Source organism: Pantherophis guttatus, chromosome 6 (genome assembly GCF_059756535.1).
Source record: "Pantherophis guttatus breed Tessera chromosome 6, ASM5975653v1, whole genome shotgun sequence".
Classification (NCBI taxonomy): domain Eukaryota; kingdom Metazoa; phylum Chordata; class Lepidosauria; order Squamata; family Colubridae; genus Pantherophis; species Pantherophis guttatus.
In genome coordinates, this window is record NC_142068.1 from 48,065,240 (window position 1) to 48,089,561 (window position 24,322).

A 24,322-nucleotide genomic window follows, 5' to 3' on the forward strand; every position below is an offset into this window, starting at 1 on the left:
TACAGACCAACAAGTTAGGTTTTTTATAACACATATTACATCAAAACATAGAAGGAAAAAAAGTATTTGGGTTTTGTTCTCAAAAGGGCTAAAATAGCAAATCAAGAATAAATATAGCCTATAGCTTACAAAAATCCTTTAGCCACATTGCTTATGGAACAAATGCTGAAAACTGGTTTCCTTCCATTTTGAGAGCGAAAATCCTCATTATCATCATTAGGTCCTTTTGCAGAGCACATTGGACAACAAATATTTTCCAGTAGTTTCAATCATTCGCAGAGAAAATAAATGACATTTTTTAACATAGGCCCTAAATGGGTTAGCATAAAGAAACAAAAAGAAAAATCCCGGCAATCCCAAAGTACATGAAAGAACCCAATTTCCTTTGTATCACTGCCTCGTCAAATGCAGATGCCTAACCCCACAATTGGCTACCAAAAAGTAAATGAAAATTAATTCCAGTGCCATAATTAAAGTGTACCATAAGAATAGCAAATCACAGAATTAAAAGTGAAGAGCTGATGATTGTAGCAGTTAGTACCAACTGACTTTGACTTTTTCCACAAAATGGAGCCAAAAAGAAAGCACAGATGCAAGCTGAAATTCATAGATCAAATATGATGCAATGCATCAATTTATGAAGTGACCGTAGCCAAGTATTCTCTTTCCAACAATTTTTTTACCACCACATGTATTATTCCCATAGAAGGCTTTGGGGTTTGTACGACCTCAAATACTTTGCACATAACACACAAGGATGTACAACAACACAGCTCTCATTGAAAAGCTACCCAAATTATAGCTTTACACAATTTCTAAGAAACAGTGCAAGCTGCTTTCTTAAGTCTCACTTTTTCCCACAGTAGTAGTTCTTATCACATTTTGAAATCAGGTTTATATAAATTTACATCTGTTCCTTGTTTATCCTCACTTCTATTTTCCACCACCATCTTTCTCCGTTGCTTTCTTTGATTCAATTTTAGATTACAATTTCATTGCATGGATTTGATTTTATGCTATTACTCTAAAAAGCATCATTCATACTGAGAGTTTTATATAAATTAATTGTGTCATGGAGATATACTGGCCCATCATACTAATATTCACCAATTTAATGCATATGTTGTTTCACCATTATAATATGAAGTTCACTGAGCCTAGGAAAAGCTCTAGCAAAATAGATCAATTAATACATGTCTAATTCAGTGTATTTGGGTATGCTTTTTAAAAAAAATCATTTAATATTAAATACAACTATTTGTTCAATAATAGTTTATAAGTTTCTGCATATGTACTAGGAAACCAATTAAGATTCCAAACCCAAATGCTTCAACATTAAATCCTATATTAAATCCTATATTAAACCCTAAAGCAGAATTGGACAATTTAAGCCATTTAATGCACTTAGCTATTTAAGGAATCGTTTGCATTTATTGTGCAATTTTTAAAAAATTTAACGTAGGAGTTAAAAATCTCTTCTCTATGAAACATCATTTTCAGGGTCCTCTATCAATCCAGATCAATACATGTTTATTTTATCAATGTATTTTTTTAAAAAAAAAATCCACAAAAATTGGAAGGCAGAAGAGACCAATGCTCTCTGCTTCTGTTTTCTGGAAACCTACCTCTGAAATACATAGAAATTAATTTATTATCTGTCTGCATAGAAATTCTGTCTGTCTATCTGCCTGCCTACCTGTCTGTCTATGCCAGCTGAGTTACCTTGGACCAGTCACTTCTCTCAGCCCTAGAAAGTAGGCAGTAGGAGACCATGTCTGAAATCTTACTAAGAAAACGGCGGAAAACCCTGATGAGGAAATCCCACCTGGCGTAGTGAAAAGAAGTAGATACTGCTACGCATAATTAATTGTGCAGTAAGTCCACAAGCCTATCAAGAGATACACTGAAATCATCAGTCAAGGCAACAAATTTAATTTCAGATTAGCGAGGGGTGATTTGGGAAGTGGAACAAAGCTGAAAACACAATCCAGCTGTCAGCATCTTCAGATCCGATAACTATCAAATGCAATATTCAATAAAATGCGCTGTGTTGAAAACTATTTTAACCATTTAAAGAATGCAATTTCCTTATGAAATCATAAAAGAATCCCAAAGCACAGAAAGCTATATATTAAAATATATACAGGACTTTCATGCATGCTAGGGTTACTTGTTAAGACAGGCACAGAAGCCACATTAATAGCCTTTGTGGGGAGAAAAAAAATCTGCAGCCGCTCCACCTAGCACAATATACTGCTGCCAAGATTTTAACTCACATGAGGCAGAGGCAGAGGCAGATGCAGAGTGTCACTCCAGTCTTGAAGGAGTTACACTGGACTCTCCTGTCAAAAAGAAAGAATCAAACTGACTTTAAAAAAATAGAGCAGTGGTGATGTATTAACACCAATATGCTTGCTTGAGGTACTGGCTTGAGGACAATCAAAAACCAGCCAGTGAGACATACTTTATATTTGCTGATCTATAGGCAAGATCCCATATTCAAACGACAAAACGCTCTTAGATTCAAACACAGAAAATTTGCAGGAGGCTTTAGCATAAAAGGGGTAATGTGTTTGTATGAATTATGCTCCTATGAAGATTTTTTTAAAAAAAATTAGATCTTTGACCGCAATACGTAGTGTTACTCCAGCAGCAATATAGAATGTATAATAAACTTATCAACTTGAGGTCATTGATTGCTGTCTATGACCTGGCTTAATTAAAATAATTGACTTTTTTCCATTTCCTCTACCACAAAAGCCAGGTTAATGCACATTGGAATGAAAGAGAATAGCACTGCATATATAATACTCAGGATTCTGAAAGAAAATAATACATCTATTTATTGAGACATATGCTACAATAAATATTGAAATAGAACAGAATAGAATATTTTATTTGGCCTAGTGTGATTAAATACACAAGGAAATTGTCTCCGGTGCAGAAGCTCTCAGTGTACATGCCAAAAAGCAGCAGAATAATGAAAATCATAATCATACCAATAGGAGGGGATAATAAAGATAATAAGAAGATAATAATAATGCTGCAGTCATGCTACTTGGATAAATACATAAACACATTAGACAACAGTGTGAAAATTAGGTGTTTAGCAGAGTGATGGCACGAGGGAAAAAACTGTCCCTTTGTCTAGTTGTCTTGGCATACAATACCTTATAGCACCCTCCTGAGAAAAGGAGCTGAAACAGTTTGTGTCCAGGATGTGAGGGGTCTACAGCTATTTTCTCAGCCGTCCTTCTGATCCGAACAATATACAGGTCTTCTATGAAGGCAAGCTGGTTGCAATTATTCTTTCCGCAATCTTAACTATCCATTGGAATTGGTACTTGTCCTGTTTGGTTGCTGTACCAAACCAGACAGTTATAGAACTACATATGACAGGCTCAATAGTTCCTCTGTAAAAGTTTATCAACTGCTCCTGGAGCAGTTTTAACTTCCTGAGTTGATGCAGGAAGAACATTCTTTGTTGTGCCTTTTTAATGATGGTTCCAATGTCCATTTCAAGTCCTGGGAGATTAAAGAACCCAAAAATTTGAAGGACTCTACTGTTGATACTGTCCTGTTGAATATGGTAAAAATAGAAGGGCTTCTCCTAAAATCCACTCTCATCTCTAGTTTTAAGTGTATTCAGTTGTAAGTGTTATGTTACGTGAAGAAATGTTAATAGATTGCAAAAACCTATGGAAGTATCAAGCAAAATAAATTAAGAATACAGAAAAATTATGAACAATTCACTCTTACTGGTGCATGCCGACCTTTCTCATTTATCAGCCTGAAGACTGAAATCCAGAAAACCTCCCTAGTACTTGCACAATATCTGTACAACTTTAACATTGATTCCCAATGGAAAGTCAAAGGGGTGGCTGAATGCCCTGACATAGAAAGATATATAACTGACTCCACAAAAAAGATGTCAGGCTTTGAACTACCATTCCAGCAATGGACAATTCTGAATAGGATTCGCACCTCACATGGCATCTGCAGAGACTTTCTATATTAATGAGGCATAGTATCCTTCCCTCAGTGTGACTGTGGAGTCCCATGTCAAACTACAGATCACATAATGACCGGTTGTAAAGTGAGGACATATACTAGTCCAGTATCTGATGTTTTAATATAAACAATGCTGCACTTCAGTGGTTAGATGGCCTAGGCATTGGTATTTGAACATACATATTTTTAATGTTTAGATTTTATTGTGTTTTACTAATCTAGGTGAAATGATAATACTGCTAGTCCGTGTATGATATGCCATTCACTAAATAAATAATATTGAGAAAAAAAAATATGAAGCTCAGGACCTCATGATTGGTGACTGATGACAAAACATTTCTGGAAAGGGTAAGAGTTGCAAAATAGGCAGGTCCCAATTGTAAGATCTGGTGGCTTTCACAATAGGTTTTGTTGTGTTTTTTTCTCATAATTGAGGAAAATATGCTTCTGGATTTTAGCAATATGGTTGGAAAGGGATCTAGGAACGTACCGGTTGCATATGGTCATAGGGACTTAGAATGCCCACTCCTTAGAGTGGTGGCCATAAGGACAATAGTGTCAAACATGACTAAAGAAGCAGCTCACCTCCTTATATTTCTTATAAATGCAGAAGTCTATTGATAAATGCTGACAGAGAGGAGAAATGGGAAGATGAACTAATAGCTTTCATAATATTTACTTTTGAAAGAAAGGATCACCCGATACATTACAAAAGATAAGCCAAGCCTAATTAGCTAGACTAGTGTAATAATTGTGCACCATTTCTGAGTAAATGTATGATGAACTGCATGTTGTAAATGACTAAAATTCATCTAAGAAGTACATTATGAGATATTTCCATATTTCTAAACATAAGAGCAATTCCATTGATAAAACTCAAATATGCTGTCTCTGTGACTCTATATGCAAGAACACACATAAACTTAGAACATTTAATTACAGAAGATGCTTCTTGCTATTTTAGCTACTGCAGAAGGAATGATGACTTTTCTCTAACCTTGCTATAAAGATTAGAAGCCAGCTATGAAAACAAGCACATTCTATATCCGTCCCTCTCAAAAGCAATTCCTAGTCCCTTTTAACTGCAGCAAAGAGAAACTTCAGTATCAGAATTAATCACACAAATGTGAAATATTTCTGTTGAAACAAAATCTGGCAACCATGTTCAGTCGAGTTTCTGCTTTTACCAGACTCTGCTAACTTTAATAGCAACAACCCTTAACTGATAGACTACATGTGGTCTCTAGCATTCCTTTGTAATATACTATCAAAATCTGGCAAAAAGAGCTGGCTGTTTTCCACAGCATAATTCTTTTTTCCGTAATATAATATTGAAAAGGTTAGCAAGTGGTCTCCTGGAAGACTATTCAATATTGCTAACAGACACCATGGCAAAGATTAAATATTTTTGAATCTTTTAAAGATTAAAAATTTTACATATTCTGCTTTTTTCCTGGCATTGCTACATTCAGGATTGTGTTTCTATCCCAACTGACTCCAAATTTTAAAAATTCCTTCATTTCTCAGATTTTAACTCCAACTTTATCTTTTTTCTGCCAAAGTCTATCATTCAATTTTGATGCTACATCTGAACTGTTACATATGAAATATAGCTGACTTTTGGCCAGTCACTCTCTGTCAGCTCAACTCGCCTCACAGGATTGTTGTGGAAAAATAGGAGAAAGAGAGAGGAGATATGTTTGTCACCTTGAGTTATTTATAAATAATAAAGGTGGGGTTTAAATAAAATAAATAAAATTTATGTATAAATTACCCTGAGCCATTATGGCTAAAAAGCAAGTCACAAGGATAATGAAACTGTATTATTGTAGGCTCTTTTCTTTATATAGAGGATTTTATCCATTTGTTCTAGACTTATTTTTATTTGCAATAAGAACTTCATCTATCATGACTCTATCCTTCTACAGATGGCCAGTACTATACCAGTATACCCCCCCCAAAAGAACAACACACTCCTGTTATTTCTATCATATGCCATATGTTTTGATTTAACACACAAACATTTAAACATTTCCATCTGAAAGCTTTCCTCATGTTCTATTCCAAAAGTTACATATTTTTTAAAAACCAGGAACACATACAATAATCAATAATTATCCTCATAAAAATCATAACTAAAAGAGTAATTGATAAGATATATATCCTTTCTCTTCCCAAGCAGCAATATTGTAATGGAGTCTCAATTAACTTGTTACTAATTCTCCAGATCTAGCTAGTAAGTTGGTCAATGTTATTTTTCTGCCAGATGCAAAATGATTTTACTTGAACTACTTTGTTTCTTAGCCCTTCACTGTTCTTTTGGTAGTCAATATTTATTTTCCCTCTAGTTTTCAACAGTGATCTCATGATCTAAGCCGGGGTGTCAAATTCGCATTGTCATGTTGTCGTCATGTGACATATTCTGACTTCCCCCCTTCCCTAAAATGGGGGTGGGGGTGGCCAGCATGTGATGCATCCGGCTTGCGGGCCACAAGTTTGACACTCCTGATCTAAGCTTAATTAAAGACTCCTAGTCTTTACAGGCTTCTACCTCTTCTCTTATAGTTAACTTGAACATCTTGACTAACTTTTCTGGGCTTTGGACATTCTTGAACAATACAAAATGGACTACATGGATTCCTGGGCTACAGGCAGGGAGAATATCCTTAATACAGAGTTACAGATGAGAGAAGATAGCTAAGTGATTTCAGGATTCAGTGAAAAGTATGTCAACTACTGGAAAATCTCCACAATTCCATTAATGTTGCTATGTATTCGGTGTACACCAAAAGCCAAAAGCATATTGATAAGTGCCACATAATAAATTTGCATTGAACACATTATCTGAAATTAGTGTAGTTAAATCAAGAATTCTGTATACTACCTTTAAAGTATATGTGTATTTTTATCCATCTTCTGGTTTTTTATATTTGATCATATATATTGAGTTACTGCAATTAAAAATGACTTAATGCTAATATCTTATGGATTTGCAATTATCTTTTTCAGAAATGTTGAAAACTATCCAAAATGTTATTGTGTTTAATCATTGAATTAGAACCAGATATTCTGTAAAGTGAAGTTAAATTGGTCCTAGAAAATATTGCTAACTCGATGCTGCAGGAATTGGCAAAATATCAGAACTCTAAAATCTGATAACAAGATGCAGAAAATAACTTTGTAAACAACTATGGAAAACAACTGTGGCCAAGGGAATGAAAAAGATCCATTATATTTGAGTACCACAAAAAGGAAATGTTAAGGAATGTCCGAACTAATGAACAATTGCATTAATTTAACACCCTAATAAGATAATGCCCAATATTTTGCAACACAGATTTTAATAATACATGGAACAAGAACTTCCAGATACACAAATGGACTCAGAAGAGATGATGATACCCAAGATCATTTGGCTAATAGCCAATGGAAAATGAAAAAGGGGGAGTTCAAAAAAGATATCTATTTTTGTTTTACTAATTGTACAATGGCTTTTAACAAGATAGTCTGAAAAGTACTATGGATGTTCCTTAAAAACATGGTATATCAGAAACCTCATTTGCCTATTGAAAATTGCTATAATAACCAGGAACCTTCCATCAGAATGCAATATAAAGCAACTAAATGGTTGAAAATGGGGAAAGGAATATGCCAACGTTGTATATTTACATCTCATTTATTTACCTTACATGCACAATATAAGTGGCAACAGATGTTATCTTCCTAGGATCAAAAAAATGACAGAAATAGGAAAGCCTAGCAAGAAAAAAGAATGGTATAAAATGGTTTCTTCTTTTTCCCCCTGAGTGTTAATATATCTAGATAAAATTTACAGGATGACAATTATGTAGGGGACACAATTTCCTAAATTTTGAAGAAATGAGTATATTGATTTCAATTAATCTTTTATAATAACAGTCATTTGCTCAGACCATTTCTGCAAGTATTTCAGTAATCCAGTGATTTTTGTAATTACAATTTGAATGAAATCTGTCCTCGACTCAATCCTATTCAATTGACATATTCCTGTGATACGAATGGTTACAACTGAAGGTATTGAGAAACTAGAAATATAAACTGCTTATTCACAAGACTGCTGCAACATGTTAGGGATGTGCAAAATATTCCATTTTTCTTCTAGACCACAAGCTACTTCTATCAGTTTATATGTCTGGCAAACAAAATTAACCCAATTTAAATTTTTTTTTTTAAAAAAAATTAAAAATGAAATTAAAATAATTGATTACAATAATTAACTATTTAAAGCTTGAAAAGACAGATGTGTTTCAACCATCTTCTTAAACAGCAAGATACTAGAAGCCAGAAACATCTTGAAAACACATTTCACTTCCAAACAATTGCAGGACTATTTCCAGAGCAGCTGAATCAGCACTGTCCGGAGGAAGAATGGAATGTTTCAGAATTCCTTGGAACATTCTGTCTCCGAAATGTAACATTTAACACACTTATAACTATTGCATGCCCAAATACATAAAAAGAGGTCTTGGACAAGAATGCAGTCAACTGCAGTGGTAGCAGAAACAGGTCTTTCATCATTGTCTACCCTCATGTTCACGCTTACCATGATTTGGAGTGATTGACTGTAAAAGAGACTCTTAAAAGAGACCTGACAAACTCCTAATCTAAAAGCGCTGCTTCTATAATATGAGCAAACACTATAGGTACTATCTAAAAAAATAATAGTAAAGTCCTGGCCTAATGCTAGTAAAATGCTCTGCCTTTACTTAATCATCAAGCTGTATGTCAGAGTTGGAGTTCCACAACGGATTCTGAATCACAGACAGGAGAAGTTACACCTCTTCACTTTCACTACACAACTGATTACAAAACCACCTCAAATTACTTCCTTCCATTGGGTATACAGAATTATCAACATGACAGAAACAAATTACAGCATAGCAATTTTTCATTCAGTTAGAGAACCAGGCACATATAAGTATTTTCAATCTTATAACCTAAAATGCTACTTTAAAATACCTTTAAAATGCTATGCATATCTAAAATTGTTTTTATTCCTTGAAAAAAATAATAATAATCAAATAAAGAACATGGATTATTATAACAACATGTGTATAATATTTGTGTCTTTGGGCATATAACCATAGTAAGTTAATAATCGATTTAAAATTTCCAAAATGGAATACTCAGTTTTTGTGCACAACATGCAAAACACTAATTACTATCAATTACTTAAATGTCTTTAAAAAGCATAACCACTTATTTATTTGCCAACTGCAAATGGTTGCAAGATGTACGGAGTATCAAGACAAATATTACTGAAATTAGGAGATACAAACAACTGTAATAGCTTTAGAATAATTGGTCATCCTCTGCTGAAGCTAGCAGATATAAATATGAACTATTATTCATAAATACTAGGAAAATGTCCCTTCATGAAAAATTACTTTTTCATTCAACTCTGCCTGGCATTAGTTGGGGAAACAGAAACATTAGTTGGTCAATTCTAAAAGAGAGCACCACAAAGAAAAGAGACAAATAGCAACTCCTTGATAGAAGCATAATTATCAATACCACTCTAAAGATTATGTGATCCAGGATAAAAATAATTAAGTTTTATTATTGGCAGATAGAAGTGAGGGTGATTTATGTTCATTTATTAGAATGTTTATTCTTCAACAAAATGGACAGGATTTATACAAAACGATAAGAATGTAAGTCAACTGCTATCTGTTCTTCAGTTTTCTCTATAAACTGCTTAAACAGAGTTTAAGTAGTTTCTTAAATAAGCACTTACTATCCCAAAAATTTGTAAGACATTCTTGCTCTTGTTAGCAATAAGGCTCAGTTATGAAACATAGATTTGTATACATACCAGCTAAAGTATAATCCATATCAAATCCAAAGCACTTTATTTTTTCCATGGCTAGACTTCTATTCACAAAAACCCTGCCAAAAAAAAGGTAAGAGAACCAATAGTAAGTATTGTTGATATGAAACCTGAGTAAACTGCATGAGGAACACATATGCTTTAAACTATCCAAGAGTTATTAAGGGAACATGCCAATGGACAAAATGACTAAGACGCGTTTACAGTGATCCTGAGTACATTCGCTTTGGAGCAAATGCCACTGGACTCAGTAGACTCATCTGGGAATAACTTTATACTTACAGCACTGGGCTGTTAATCTCCTAAATGCAATAACATTGCTGGATGCTATCAGTAGTAGTTGAATTTAAAAGATTTTTAAGAGAGCCGGATTTTTCATTTATGTTATATGTATGAACAGAATAAACACAAATTGCAGATACCAATCAAAAAGAAAAAAAAAAGAAAGGATGAAATAATGCTCATTTTTTTTAACTCAACGAAAATAAAAGCAATATACCAAGAAGGTGGCATACTGGCTATGAATTGATAGTTTGCCTACTAATTACATAAATTGTTTAACATTAAAATTATTCTCAAAATCAAGCCTATCTCATTGTATTATTAAATAATACACTTAAAATGGTATTGATTGATTTAAAAGATGCCACAGAAATTACACTCTAATTCCACCAATATATAAATGCATAAAAAGTAAAGTTGTCCCTGCAAGTTTTACCCCCGCTAGTCGTGACCGACTTTAGAAGGCAGTGCTCATCTCTGTTTCTTAAGCCAAAGAACCAGCATTGTCTGAATATGTTTTGGCACTCACTTGGCCAGTATGACATCACGCCGCAGCACAAAGCATATGGCACAACATACTGTTACCTTCCTGCATGCTTATATGCAGTACCTATTCATCTACTTGCCTCTGCATGCTTTCAAACTGCTAGATTGGCAGGAACTGGACAAGTGGGAACTCATTCTGTCTCGTGACACTCGGGTCTCAAACTGTCAAGATATGGACCTTTCACAGTCTAAGACTCAACATCCTAACCACTGAGCCACTGGGTCCCTTATAAATGCATAAAAATGCATTCTGTACATTAAATTAATTTAAACCAATCCCTGCATTAGCAACTTTATATTCAAAAATATACACAATTTTTTTGGTAATATACAATTCAATTCTGAAGAAGCTACTTGGATGAGAAGCAAAATGTTTGCAAGGAAAAAACCCCAAAAGTCCAGTTGCCTTTTGAAAAGAACCTTTGGGAAAACCATGACCTGAATGATTGAGAACCTCCATAAACTTCTCTTTCCTCCTTTAACATTTCATCCTATAAGTAGCATGTAAGTGCATTATTTATTACATTACAATGTTGTCATTCCATGCACTTGCGTGTCCCGGTCCCTGCATTCTCTATTTGCCTTTAGTTTAACTTTATGTCTGTCTATCCTTGGTTCTGACTGCATTTAAGAAATGCTGATCTCTTTGGGCAACTTATCTGAACCTAACTTGCCTAGGTTTCCTCTAATTCCCCTCTTGGCCTTACTTTCTCACGTACAGTTTTAGAGTAAACTTAAAACTTAAAACAAAAGAGGAAATGAAGGAAGAATTTAGATCACGGGTGTCAAACTTGTGGCGTCATGTTGCTGTCATGTGATGTTTCATGATGTTTTTCCTATTCGCGGAGCTGGGGTGGGCGTGGCATGTGTGTGACGAATCTGGCTTGCAGGCTGCCAGTTTGACACTCCTGGTTAGATCCTTCAGCTAACTATTAGCCTTCAATACATTTATTAAAAAAAATTGTGGTATTCAGCATAAGAAATACATTTGACTGCAGTTTACTATCAGGATCAATGATTAGTATTCACCAGTCAGCTACTGCTCACCTTTGTAAGAGATATTGTAAGAGATAAGTACATATTTCCTGCAAGGAACAGTGCATCATTCTGAGAAATTCAGATCTTAATTTGTTGATGACACTAGATACATGAAGGTCAGATACTTGGCTCCTGTGCTATGCACTAACTTGAACAATCAGCTAATCTAATACAGCAATTCAGTTATTTCTGGTGTCTTTCAAAAATTAAAAACAAATCTTTTGAAAATCTTGTATTATTTTTTTTAATTTGCCCTACTATTAACTATACACCCAAAGGAAGAAAATTACTTGTTTGGGAAATATGCTTTAGAAAAGTAATTGAATTTTTGTTTATTAAATAACGTACTGAAAATATGATTCTATCATAAGACAAGGTTATCAGTTAACATTTTTGAAAGATTTCAGAGGAATTAGTCAATCCAAATTTATGGAATAATGCTTTCTGCATTAATGAAATAAATATAGTACAAAGTCACTAACAGGCTTTTTGTATTTTTAGGTACTACTCAGATTTTCTTTTTAGATTTATAGGAGAAAGAAGATTAAAGTAACATTTCATTTGTACAGGATTATGAGATATGGTAAATATTTAAAAAATGAACAAATATATCCAAAGATAGAGCATTTTTAACCTTAGAGATTTCCCTTCCAAAATTCAAGTACTAACTAAACAGCTTGTCTTAATACAAGACAATTTACAATTACGAACATTTGGATTCCAAACCATTAACATTTAAGGTCAAGCTATCATATTTCTGCACTAACAAGCTTACCTCATCATCTTATTTGGATGTTCTTCTTGTAAAATTTGTAGCTGTCAAATCCACGTTACCTATTTTTTAAAAGGCTCCCTTCCCCCATATATAAGCAATTTTGCTTTTTTCTGGCTGGATTTCAGCATAGCACTATGCGTAAAACAAACTGGGAGATGCCACGTATCTGTTTAGACAGTGCTAGAGAACACAGATCTGCAGCTAATTTAATAAGTTACAGAATATCACTGTTCAATACATCTCCGTTTGGAATAGAATCTCTCTGGCTATATGTTTTACCCTTAACTTTCAATGCAGCTCTAAGAGTCACAATTTCCTGGCAAGCTGCCTGTTTTGGCAGTGAAGCATAGAAAGTACAACTGTGGAATGAGACAGGAGGGAGGAGAGACAGTTAAACATGACAAAAGTTACACAACAGCTACCATCAGAATATATGAAAGCCACTATAAACAGAAGAAATATTGCAAATTTATGATGCACCACATGAGCCCTTGGGATATCAACTGAAAGGCAGCATTGCCAAATATCATCATGACTTTGAATAAACAAGATATGATTCATCTTTCTCATACACAAGTTAGATGGTTTGATCTCTGGCAACAGGATCATCACAAAAGGGCGGTGGGGCTTTTTTATACCCTCTCAGGATTCTCCAGATATAAACATAGATATTAGTTTGTAAATTAAAATGAAATTAACCATAAAACAATCCACAGAATTTGAGTTCTTTCTGAGAGTTTAGGAATCTCATCTGAAAAACAGGAGAGATTGAAGAAATTGCATGTTCAAATCCATAACCAGTTAACAGTCTGTTTGGACAGAACATTATTAGGGGTGGTAAGCACACCACCACAATTAAAGAATTGTTCTCTCTGCACTAGAAGGGTTTGTTCCAACCAGGTAATTTGGAAGAAATGATATGGTTCCTTCTAATTTTACAGAAACTTCTTCATACAGCTAATCTCAAAAACGAGTAATTTTAACACTATGTAGGAGAGTCTACAAGGAAGAACCAATTTGTGGTGATAGTTATGATGTCAGGTTACAAACTGGGAGACCATGAGTTCTAATCCTGGCTTAGATATAAAGGCAGTTGGGTGATTTGGGTCCAGGCTCTTTCTCTTAGCCCTAGAAATCAGGCAACAGCAAACCCTTCTGAAAAACTCTGCAAAGGAAATGTTTGTAGTCCCTAGGAATCAAAACTGACTTGAAGGTACATGCATGCCTGCGCGCATATACTTGCACACACACAAACACATACATACATACATAAAGCAAGGAAAGAGACAGAAATGTACCTTTTCCTCCTTAAATATTTTGCCTTTTTTCTACTCGAGTCCTCCAGACTCAGAGAATACGATCCTGCTCCATCAGTGGTGGGATTCAAATAATTTAACAACTGGTTCTTTGCCCTAATGACCGGCTGAGTAGGCGTAGCTGAGTGATCATGTGACTGGGTGGGCGTGGCCAACTTGACATCACTCACATCGAAGGGGCCTCGCCTCACGCGGCCCCTCACCTCACCTCCAAAATTTTTATGCAAAATGGAATTGCTTGAGAAACTCTGATTCAAACTAACCTAATCCACCTCCATGAGTCAGGTATCAAAGATCTACAAATCTTTAGTTGTACCAACTATATTCCGTTACAACTATCTATTAATACTATACAGGTAATCCTCAACTTACAACCATAATTAGGATCAGAACTTCTGTTGCTAAGTGAAGCAGTCATTAAATGAGTTGTACCCAATTTTATGACCTATTTTGTCACAGTTGTTAAGCAAACTGTCATGGTTGTTAAGTGAATTCAGTTTCCTACACTAACTTTGCTTGTCGGAAGCCAGTTGGAGAGGTCGCAAATGGCAATCATTTAAGCCCAGGACATTGCAACCATCATACATGCTGGTTGCCAAGTGCAGGGATTCTGCAATGGCCATAAGTGCGATGACCAATCTTAAATCACTTTTTTCAACACCACTATAACTTGAACAGTTGCTAAGCAAATGGTTGTAAGTCAAGGACTATCTGTATTTACATAAAGTGCTTGAGCAACCCCATTCCCAGCCATTCCGCAAGCATATTTTCTGACTCATGTACCTTTTACATCATAGATCTAAAACCTGAGAAATATTCTTTGTCTTCCCCTGAGGATAACTTTTGCACCTGCATGTTTATAGTTACTTAATAGTTACTTAACAAAAAACAGTTTTTTCTTTTCATACGTTTTGTAAGTATGGGATCACCTTGGATATAAAGTCAGTTTTTATAACCCCCTATCGTCCAATGAGGACATTAACAAAATTAATAAGGATTTATTAATAAATACAGAGGATTCCAAGAACTATTTCCAGTTATGAAATATTAATTATTAGCTTAAGAAATAAGTGCTATGAATTGCAAACACCATACATACAGAGTACATTATATAAATTTAGCATTTTCACATCAGCTGTATTTTCCAAAGATATAATGCCAATTATAAAGATTCTGTTTAACTGAGTGGCTTCATTTGAGAAATGATTCCATACCACAAATTCACCTCTGCTTTTTGAACTTACAGTTGACCAAAATATAAGGATTATTGCAAATTTTGCATGTTGTGTTTTTGATTTGCTAAATTACTACCTAAAATAATGATAAACAAGGCAGAGTTCAGCTAATTGTTCTAAGAAAAATGTGATAAATGCACTTTTATGCCCTTTCATTTTTTTTCTGCTTTTGAAATATTACGTTTAGCAACAATATAAAAGAAAAACTTTTGTAGTATCATTTCTTGTTTTTTCTCTTCATTTTCTTATCCCAATTTTCTTTGTATATTTTTACTTCTTTTCTTGTTAAAATAAAATAGTTTTAATTTCTATTATTGAAAGAGACATTGTCTTCCTCATAACTAAATTCCCATCAATTATTTATCTGGAAGAAAACTGTATCCGTTGCCATTGCAGCTCCATGGAGTTTACCATCACCGCCCAGAATCTCTCACTTTCCCCAAGTAGGAGGACAGGGAGAAGAGAGGATGAGACTGCCTGTTGCCATTGCAGCGCTGCGGAGTTTACCACCCCCCCTCCAGAATCCCTCGCTTTCCCCAAGTAGGAGGACAGAGAGAAGAGAAGGCAAGGCCGCTCCATTGCCATTGCATCGCACTCCTACCACCACCATCCAGATCCCTTGTTTTCCTGAAACATATTTTTGCCTACCTGATTTCCAGCTCCATCATGTTTCTCACATCGTGTGCAGGGAAATAAAAGTTTGTGGGACTAAAAAAAAAAAAATCACTCAGTCAATTCCAACTTTGCAAGATCTTTTTCTTGCAAGAAGTTGGGATTGATTGAACTTTTTTTTTAGTCTCACAAACTTCTGTTTCTCTGCATATGACGGCAAGAAAAGTGACGGAGAAATGTGATGAGCTGCAAATCAGGTAGGCAAAGAAATGCTTCGGGAAAGCAAGGGCCTGGGCAGTGGTGGGTTGGGCAATGTCTTCTGCCCACAAAAACCTTGTCTTTGACAACTGTCACCGAAAGGCAGAGCAAGAGCTGCCTGGAAGAAGCCAGTCAGCGCGGGCGTCAGGAATACCCTTCCTCCCCTGCTCCACCCCTCCCCACCTGCCACAATCCCAAGTGCATCAAAAAAGGGGGCAGGTGGATAAGTGAGGGGCAGGAAGCCTTCCGCCCCTGGGCAAGGGGGGGGAGAAGAGATGGTAAGAGGAGCTCCATTTCGCTCCACGTGCCCCAATGAAAGGCAGCAGCAGCTCAGCCACTTCCCTTCCCCGTCCTCTCCGGTGCTGGAAGCCAAGGGTCAGCCACACACCCAGTTGCCCATGCAGAGATCAGCTGGGCTGCGGGGCACGTGTGGGAGGCTATGGGGAAAGCAGGCAAATGGGCTGGGCCATGGGGATTACGGGGAAGGCAGCAGGGAAGGAAGGCAACCAGGCTGGGCCACATAGGAGGTAGCTGGGCAAGAAGCGAAGGAAGCCTCACCAGGGAGACATCAGCTGGGCAGCGTGATCAAGGCAAGCGAGGGAACCAGAGAGCAGCGTGACTCTAGGAAAGCGGCCTAGGCGGGAAAGGCGAGATAAGGAGTGGGTGGGCAGGGCCAGCCAGTGGTGCAATTAGCTGGTTCTCCGAACTGTGCAAAATCTTAACTGATTCGCTTGAACCAGTCTGAACCGGCTGAATCCCACCTCTGTGCTCCATGACAGATCGAAATGTTGGTGTCTCTCTCTGAATACGAAACAATTTTGTGGTGATCAGCATGGCAGCAAATAAGAACTACTGAACAGTTATGATGGTTTTTATATACAAAGGAGACTATTTGGAATATAGAAAGATATTTATATGTACTTTTTTTTTTAATGCAAGCAGATTTTTTAGCGGATTTGTCCTACAAAACATTGAGTATTAGCTTGTAAGGATTAGAGGTAATGTCTCTTAGAATGAGTGAATGAGGTTATATTAGGGATACAGGCCAAGAGATAAATATTCCTTGAAACCAGTTCCTATTTAGATTTCTCCCACAAATGGATTGAAGGCATTGCTCAATATTGCCCAACCTGCACTGTATCCTCTAAGATTCAGGTCTAGATAAACATTTTCCTAGATAAATAGCTTTGATCCTTAGCAGCCAGGACACTTAAGATTACAATAGTGTTTAATTTAGGGCAATGACTGGAAGGCTATTCATATATATATATTGTCTCATGGAAACAATACAATTTACCAATTCTTTATCCTCCAGCCCACATATGCCAACTGAATTGGATAATAAAAGTAATATTTGATTCTGATGTACTGCTAAGATAGAAATGCTTACTTTTCTATGCTATTTCTATTAATTACTAAATAATGAAGAATACTGTAAGGGAATTTCAGTAATGACTCAGAGTCACTTGGTGAAGAGATGGGCAGCCTAGAAATCTAATCAAACAATCAATGTACATATGTGGTATGTACCACAATCAAGATACATATGTGGGTACTTATAAGGCCATATAAAAATATTCCTAATGTTTTTCTGGTAATATCAGTTCATTTTGTATCAAATTTTAGCATCCAGGACTGCACTGTACAGGCGTCATCAAAATGAGAAATGACAAAAGTATTAACAAAAAGAAAGTTTTAACAGCAAATTCTCAACAATGATCTGGGCCACTATCATTAAAACACTCACAAATTCTGGTGTGTGTGTGTGTTTTAATGATAGCGGCCCATTTTTGTCTGAATTCTGCAAAAAAGACATTTAAGAGAGCCAATGTCATAAAGGAATTGCATGGAACCTTTATTCAGCTCATGGGTTGATCCCACCCATTCCCTAGGCTAGTGATAGCGAACCTTTTTGGCACTGAGTGCCGAAAAGGGAGCACTCATGGGCCTGGGCTGCAATCCGAAAATGAACTTCCGGTTTCAGCTACTGAACTTCCGGTTTCAGCCAGCTACTCTTCCAGGTTTCTGGCGCACATGCACACGCGACGATCAGTTGGCCGGCGTGCATGCTCACACAGGAAAACGGAAGACCAGCTCTTCTAATTTCCGACACTGCCGCATGCAAAAAGGCCAACTGATCGTCGTGTGTGTATGTGCGCCAGAAGCCCGGAAGAGGAACGGGCGACGTTGCGCGTGCCAGGTAACATGGCTCCACATGCCACCTCGGGCATAGTTACCATAGGTTCGCCATCACAGCCCTAGGCAAACTCAGAAGTTGGTGATGCTGAAAGATGTGAATCTTTGCTTTTATAATTTTTTTGTGGCTGCTATGTGTATATGTTTTTATCATTTTTAATATTGTTAGCACCCCAGAATTGTGTAACTGAGATGGGCAGCCACCTAACACTACTAATTAAAATGAAGTAAAAAACTTGTTTACTTATTTGGAAATCGTCATTAGAAGCATTGCTAACCTTATGAAAATTATGGATATAAACAATTTAAGCAAGATATAAAACTTCAATGATATAATTTCCTTTCCAGAATCATATCACAACCGTGCTGCATATAACTACAGGTAGTCCTCGAGTTACAACAATTCATTTAGTGACCGTTCAAAGTTACATCATTACTGAAAAAAGTGACATGACCGTTTTTCACACTTACGACCGTTGCAACATCCCCATGGTCATGTAATCAAAATTCTGATGCTTAGCAGCTGGTTCATATTTATGATGGTTTCAGTCTCCCCTGATCATGTGAACATCTTTGGCAACCTTCTGACAAGCAAAGTCAATGGGAAAGACTGATTCATTTAACAATTGTGTTCTTAACAACGACAACGATTCACTTAACAACTGTGGCAAGAAAAGTCATAAAATGGGGCAAAATTCACTTAATAATTGTCTCACTTTGCAACATAATTTTTTGGGCTCAATTATGGTCATATAAGTCTGGGACTCTATTTTATTAATTGTAGCAGCAACATTTTAACATGGTAACCCTTTCATTTTCAAGTTGCATCGAAAGAATTTTATTGTGTATCTTACAAGTTTAGGGATTATCAAAAGAACTGGAATATCAGAAAAATAACCCCTCAATATATGCAGATGCATGGTCATTACTGTCATATGTATGATTATGCAGAGAAAGTAATTATTTGTATATTACCATTGTTACATATGGAGACAAATATTTTCTTACTACTGTAAAAAAACTGATATTTTTTTAATTCAGTCCAAGATATTAAATAAAGCAAACTGCTCTAAAGTTCAAGTTTGACTTATTCTTAGCTTTACAGTCTTTGTTTTATATGTTTAATATCATTTATCTAGTAATAAACAAGCAATAGTTAAAATTTTTCTGTTGGACACTTCATTAGTGGAATGAAAAGGTGTAAATAAATTGCTTACCAAAATCAGAAGTACTTGAGCTAACAGCATCAATTCCTACTTTTTTAAAAAACTACTTTTTATGTACTTCATTTACTCTTTGGTAAACAGTCAGTTTTTAATGTATGGGACATGTATACAATAGTGCTGAACATACACAAACTATTCTTGAACAATAATTGAAATTCTTAGGCTAGTATTAGTCTATATTAATTTTTTAAAAGATGATAGTATCTTTTATCTGTCAAATTCAGAAAAATTATTCTTTTTAACTAAAGCTGATATCCAATAATAGGAAGCCAAATTCTAAATGGCCTCAACCTTAAACTATTCTGTTTAAACATTAGTTTTATCTACATTTTGAATGCAAAACAAATCTCTGGTGAAGCCACAGTACATATTTTGTGTCTATTTTTTTACCCCAGGACAGAGAACTTTCTAGTCTCACGCTGCTTCAGTGAAGTCTGTGATATAAAAATAGAAAGATGCCTAAAGTGAAGCCAAAGTAAGACCAGTGGCATATCAGAATATAGAAAGAGGCCTAACTGCCATATTTTTATGCCAACCTTACACAAAGCTGTCTTGAAAGAAGAGAAAGTAAAGCACTGAATCCTTTCTCACATCAGATATATTTAAAAGGAGTTATTTGTAAAAATATGTGCACCAAAATAACTAATGTTATCTTATTATCTTGGAATATTACAACCCCAATTCATTATACACACATAAAATAAGATAATACAAATACCTGGAATCTGCTTCTTGGCAATTGCCAGTAACAAGAGAGAATGGAAACCCAACTTTTTCCATTGTTTAACCTTTACTTGTAACAGCTGTTAGACGCCAAAGAACTGTATGCAATAATCCAAAGGATGACGAGAAGTATTCCCTCAGAGTTAAAAAATAGACATCACAACAATTTGGTGTCTCATACTGAACCTCCTTCCTGTCTAACTACAATCATACTGTATGATTGTACTCCTACGGAGGGACCAGCCTCAGTTACTCCCAACCCAGATACATCAACAATGAGCAAAGGAGATAGCATTCTTCTTCTGTGTAACGAAGAACTTCCTTCTACTGAAATGAGAGTTTCATTTCTACCCAAATTCATGCTATCAGTAACAGCTTATAAAAGAGTAGCATCTTATTTCCAAATATTTCAGTAAGTCAGTGTCTGTATAGTCAATTTCTATTTTTGTTTACACAATAAGCATTTCCACAAATAGGGTATAAGATATAATAAGACTTACAGTTGACACCAGCTATGAGTCTAAAGCTAGCTATTATTTGGGATGAAGTAGAAGGGAGGGAGAAAAGAGGCATTTGTACTGCATAAATATTACACATAAAATAAGAGTAGAGGTTGTAACCCATTTTCTATGGGTCCTCATACTTTTATCTTTCTTGAAAGTACAGCCAATACTATCTATTCTAATGTGTGCTTTATAAATCAGATTTTCCTAATTAATATACCTAAAATTCAATAAGCATCTCAGGTTTTTTTTACTGTCTTAGTGAATTGTATTTACAACAAAACATAAAGCAAAATAAAAACATTTTGTACAATTTAATATCTATGATAATCTATCAGATACTGAATCACTATTCACTATACAGGTTAAGCCAGTCTTACAGATGACAGTTGTAAAAAAAGCTATGTGCAACACCCACCTGGGGTGATGTAACACAACAGATTTGTCAACAGATTCAGTCCAACTTTTAGTTATCCTGGTGAAATAACTGAAGGCATGAACATGCAATTCTCTAAATTCTATATAGATTATTCCATAATATATTCTGGCAAAAATATACATTATTTTTAAAACAGCCATCGGAATTTATTGTAACTGCAGCAAATTTAAACAACACGATCCTCAAAAATCACTTACAACACTCCTGACAACCATTCCACCCTTTAGCTTCTTCTCAGCCATTAGATGTAGAGGAGAGGGTAATTTTGGGTCCCAGGGATTATATCTAAAAGTGTTAATAGTCACGCAATATAGAGGATAAATGTAGTGATAGAACAATATTATTTAAACAGACAGAACTGAAATTTCTAAAGGGTTTATTTTTTAATTTTAATCAGTCTAAATAATGCAAATTGCACTGCCACTTTTGGTAATTTCCTGCTTTTTTGAAGGATGGAGGAAAGGCATCTGTGGGTCTCAAAAAAGAATTACAAAATCTGCATCACTGAAGTAGAAGGGGCACAGTGTGCTTAACAGTTCACGAATCATGTTGAATTTTACAGTAACTCTGCATAAATATGACCTAAAATGTGATCTGTTCTACATACATCCTAAAACTAGATAGAGAACCCAATTAAACAAATGAGTCAAAAACATTATACAAAACTACATATTTGGAAAGCTTCACGAGTCCTAGTAGACAATCACTTAAATACAGGTAGTCCTCAACTTGCAAACATTTGTTTAGTGACTATTCAAAGTTACAATGGCACTGAAAAAAGTGACTTATGATGGTTTTTCACATTTACGACTGTTGCAGCGTCCCCATAGTTTGGATGCTTGGCAAGTGGTTCATGTGAACTTCTGACAAGCAAAGTCAATGGGGAAGCCATATTCACTTAACAACAGTGTTACTACATTAACAACGGCAGCGATTCCTAGAACAATTGTGGCAAGAAAAGTCGTAAAATAGGACAAACTCACTTATAAAATGTTTCGCTTAGCAAAATAAACTTTGGGCTCAATTGTGATTGTAAGCCGAGGACTACCTGTATGAGCCAGCAATGTACGGCAGCTGTCAAAAAAGCCAATTCGGTCCTAGGCTGCTTTAACAGAAGGGTAGAATCAAGATCACATGAAGTATTAGTACCACTTTATAATGCCTTGGTATATTGCTGACCAAAAGGAGCACATCATTTGTTGAAAGCAAAGGTTCACATATTTTTGCCACACACAAATATGTAGTTTTGGATCATTTTCCTCAATAAATAAATAAACAGGTATAATGTTTTGGATTCTTTTGTTTAATTGGGTTTTCTTTATATAGTTTAAGGTCATTTTTATGCTGAAATATTGAAAATTCAATAGGATTCACAAACTTTTAAGCACCACTGTAGTAGCATCAGACACAGCTCAGTAGCTGTAGATCTGTGTATATGAACAGCTGCTCTTCTATAAGCAGGAAAACTAAAGAAAACCTGATTTTATTTAAAAACCTATTTTAAATAGCACATCTTTTTAAAGAACCTGTTACAGGAACAGGCTTCCAGAGATCCTGAAATAAGAATCTTTCTAAGTTCAAGAGTTTGCTTTTATTTCCTTGCTTCCTGTCTGAGTCAGTGGCTTTATTCTACTGGCCCACTGATCCATAATTGCCCTCTGTGCTCGATGGCTTGATACTTAGCAGGTATCATCCCAATTCTAGGCATTTAGAAAAATCACACTACCTTTGGAGAGATGAAATAAATTAACTTAAATAGTAAAAGCAAGTGGGTCTTTCAGATTCGATGTAATTTTTGATTAAACTAAAACCCACTATCATGTATTTTATTCATGCAAAGTTCTAAAAAAACAAAATCCCTGCTTACCCCTATGGGTGGTATGTGTCTTCCTCAATCAGGGTCCTCTACCAGAGATCTGGGAGTTTGAGGGTTCTGTGCAATATATTAGCTGTTCCTAGCATTGCATTCTTCTGGACAGAGAACTCTGATTTTGTTTCTGGGATCTCTTGGAGCTCTTCTCCCAACTACGGAAACTCAGCTCTGAGTTCTCCTACCACCACTGGAACCACTTTGGCTTTTATTTTACTTCCCCTGTTCTGGGAGATTGCTGTTGCTTGCTTTCAGATCTTATAGGTACTTTACACTGGTGTTATGTGTCTTCTTTTTCTCCTATACGTTCTTTCAGTACTTTGGCTATATCCTCTTTGTTGATCTTTCAGTCCCTGGTACTTCACCAGCTTCTCATACTCCTTTTTCCTGATGTTGCTCTCACTTGGCTCCTTCCTGCATCACCACTATGCATTGGACTGTCTCTGACACCTCTGCACAGTCTTCACCTTCAGTCAGTAGATTCCCACTTCTATGGATCTGATGCTTAGTGCCTGATCATTGCTACTATGTTCAAAGCTTCAGTGCTGTCTTTGTAGTAAAGCCCTTTCCAGCCAGTGGTACGATTTCCCAATGTCAGCCACTTCAGCTGATTCATCTGTGGTGCTAGGTATTCCATGTACTGCTTGTAGTTTCTTTAGCCAGTATGTGTGGATCATGTCTAGTCCAAGTGATAATCTAGGCCAGTTACCATGATGGTAAACTGGTTCCTGTTCTTGGAAACTTGTGGTTTTCTCTTGGGTATTGCACCCACTTTGTACTGGTGTTATGTGTCTTCTCTTACTTCCATATGTTCTTTCTGGCTCTTGATGGCTCTGCTGTTATTATGTTGTTGCACTGCACCTTGGATGGTTTTTTGTCAGGACCTTGTATTTTTTTCAATAGCCAAGCCTTATCCGTTAATTTTCACATCCTTCTGTAGTTCCATCAGCTGACTAACATATTTCCAAGCTGCCTTGACCTTAGCCTCCCACCCAGGGGTGAAATCTAAAAGTTTTTGCTACCAGTTCTGTGGGCGTGGCTTAATTAGTGGGTGGGGCTTGGTGGTAAGGTGACCTGGTGGGTGTGGCCAAGTCAATGTCACTTCTTTGCCCTTTTTTAACCTACAAAACACAACACAGCACAACTGGCTCACCCACAATGTAAAAGCAGCTATGCTAGACCCAAAATGGCCCCGCAACAAGCAGGAACCTCACACAGCCACAAAAAGCCCCCCAAAAAACAACTTTCACACTTTACACACACAAAATTCCACATACAGCTTTGTGAGATTTTGTGTGTTTGTGTAGTTAGAGTGAAACACATTAAATCTCAGAAAGCTGCACAAATATTATTTTATTTTAATTTATTTTTATTTTTATATAAAAGCAGCTAAATTTCAAACTCCCTAAACTTTAAATGGCTA

The 24,322-nt window shown here is 35.9% G+C and overlaps 1 protein-coding gene across 6 annotated transcripts in view; it reads right to left on the minus strand.

Moving 5' to 3' along the window:
* NT5C2 (5'-nucleotidase, cytosolic II) overlaps positions 1-24,322 on the minus strand; it is a 65,101-nt gene that overhangs the window by 26,155 nt on the left and 14,624 nt on the right. For 4 of the 6 annotated variants that reach the window (XM_087872845.1, XM_087872846.1, XM_034439993.3 and 1 more), the window contains exon 3: positions 9,866-9,939. In XM_087872845.1, the coding sequence (XP_087728971.1) occupies positions 9,866-9,939 (74 nt within the window). Of the gene's footprint in view, positions 1-9,865; positions 9,940-12,521; positions 12,857-24,322 lie in introns of those variants that run through there. The other 2 variants (XM_087872847.1, XM_034439996.3) reach the window with 1 other exon arrangement.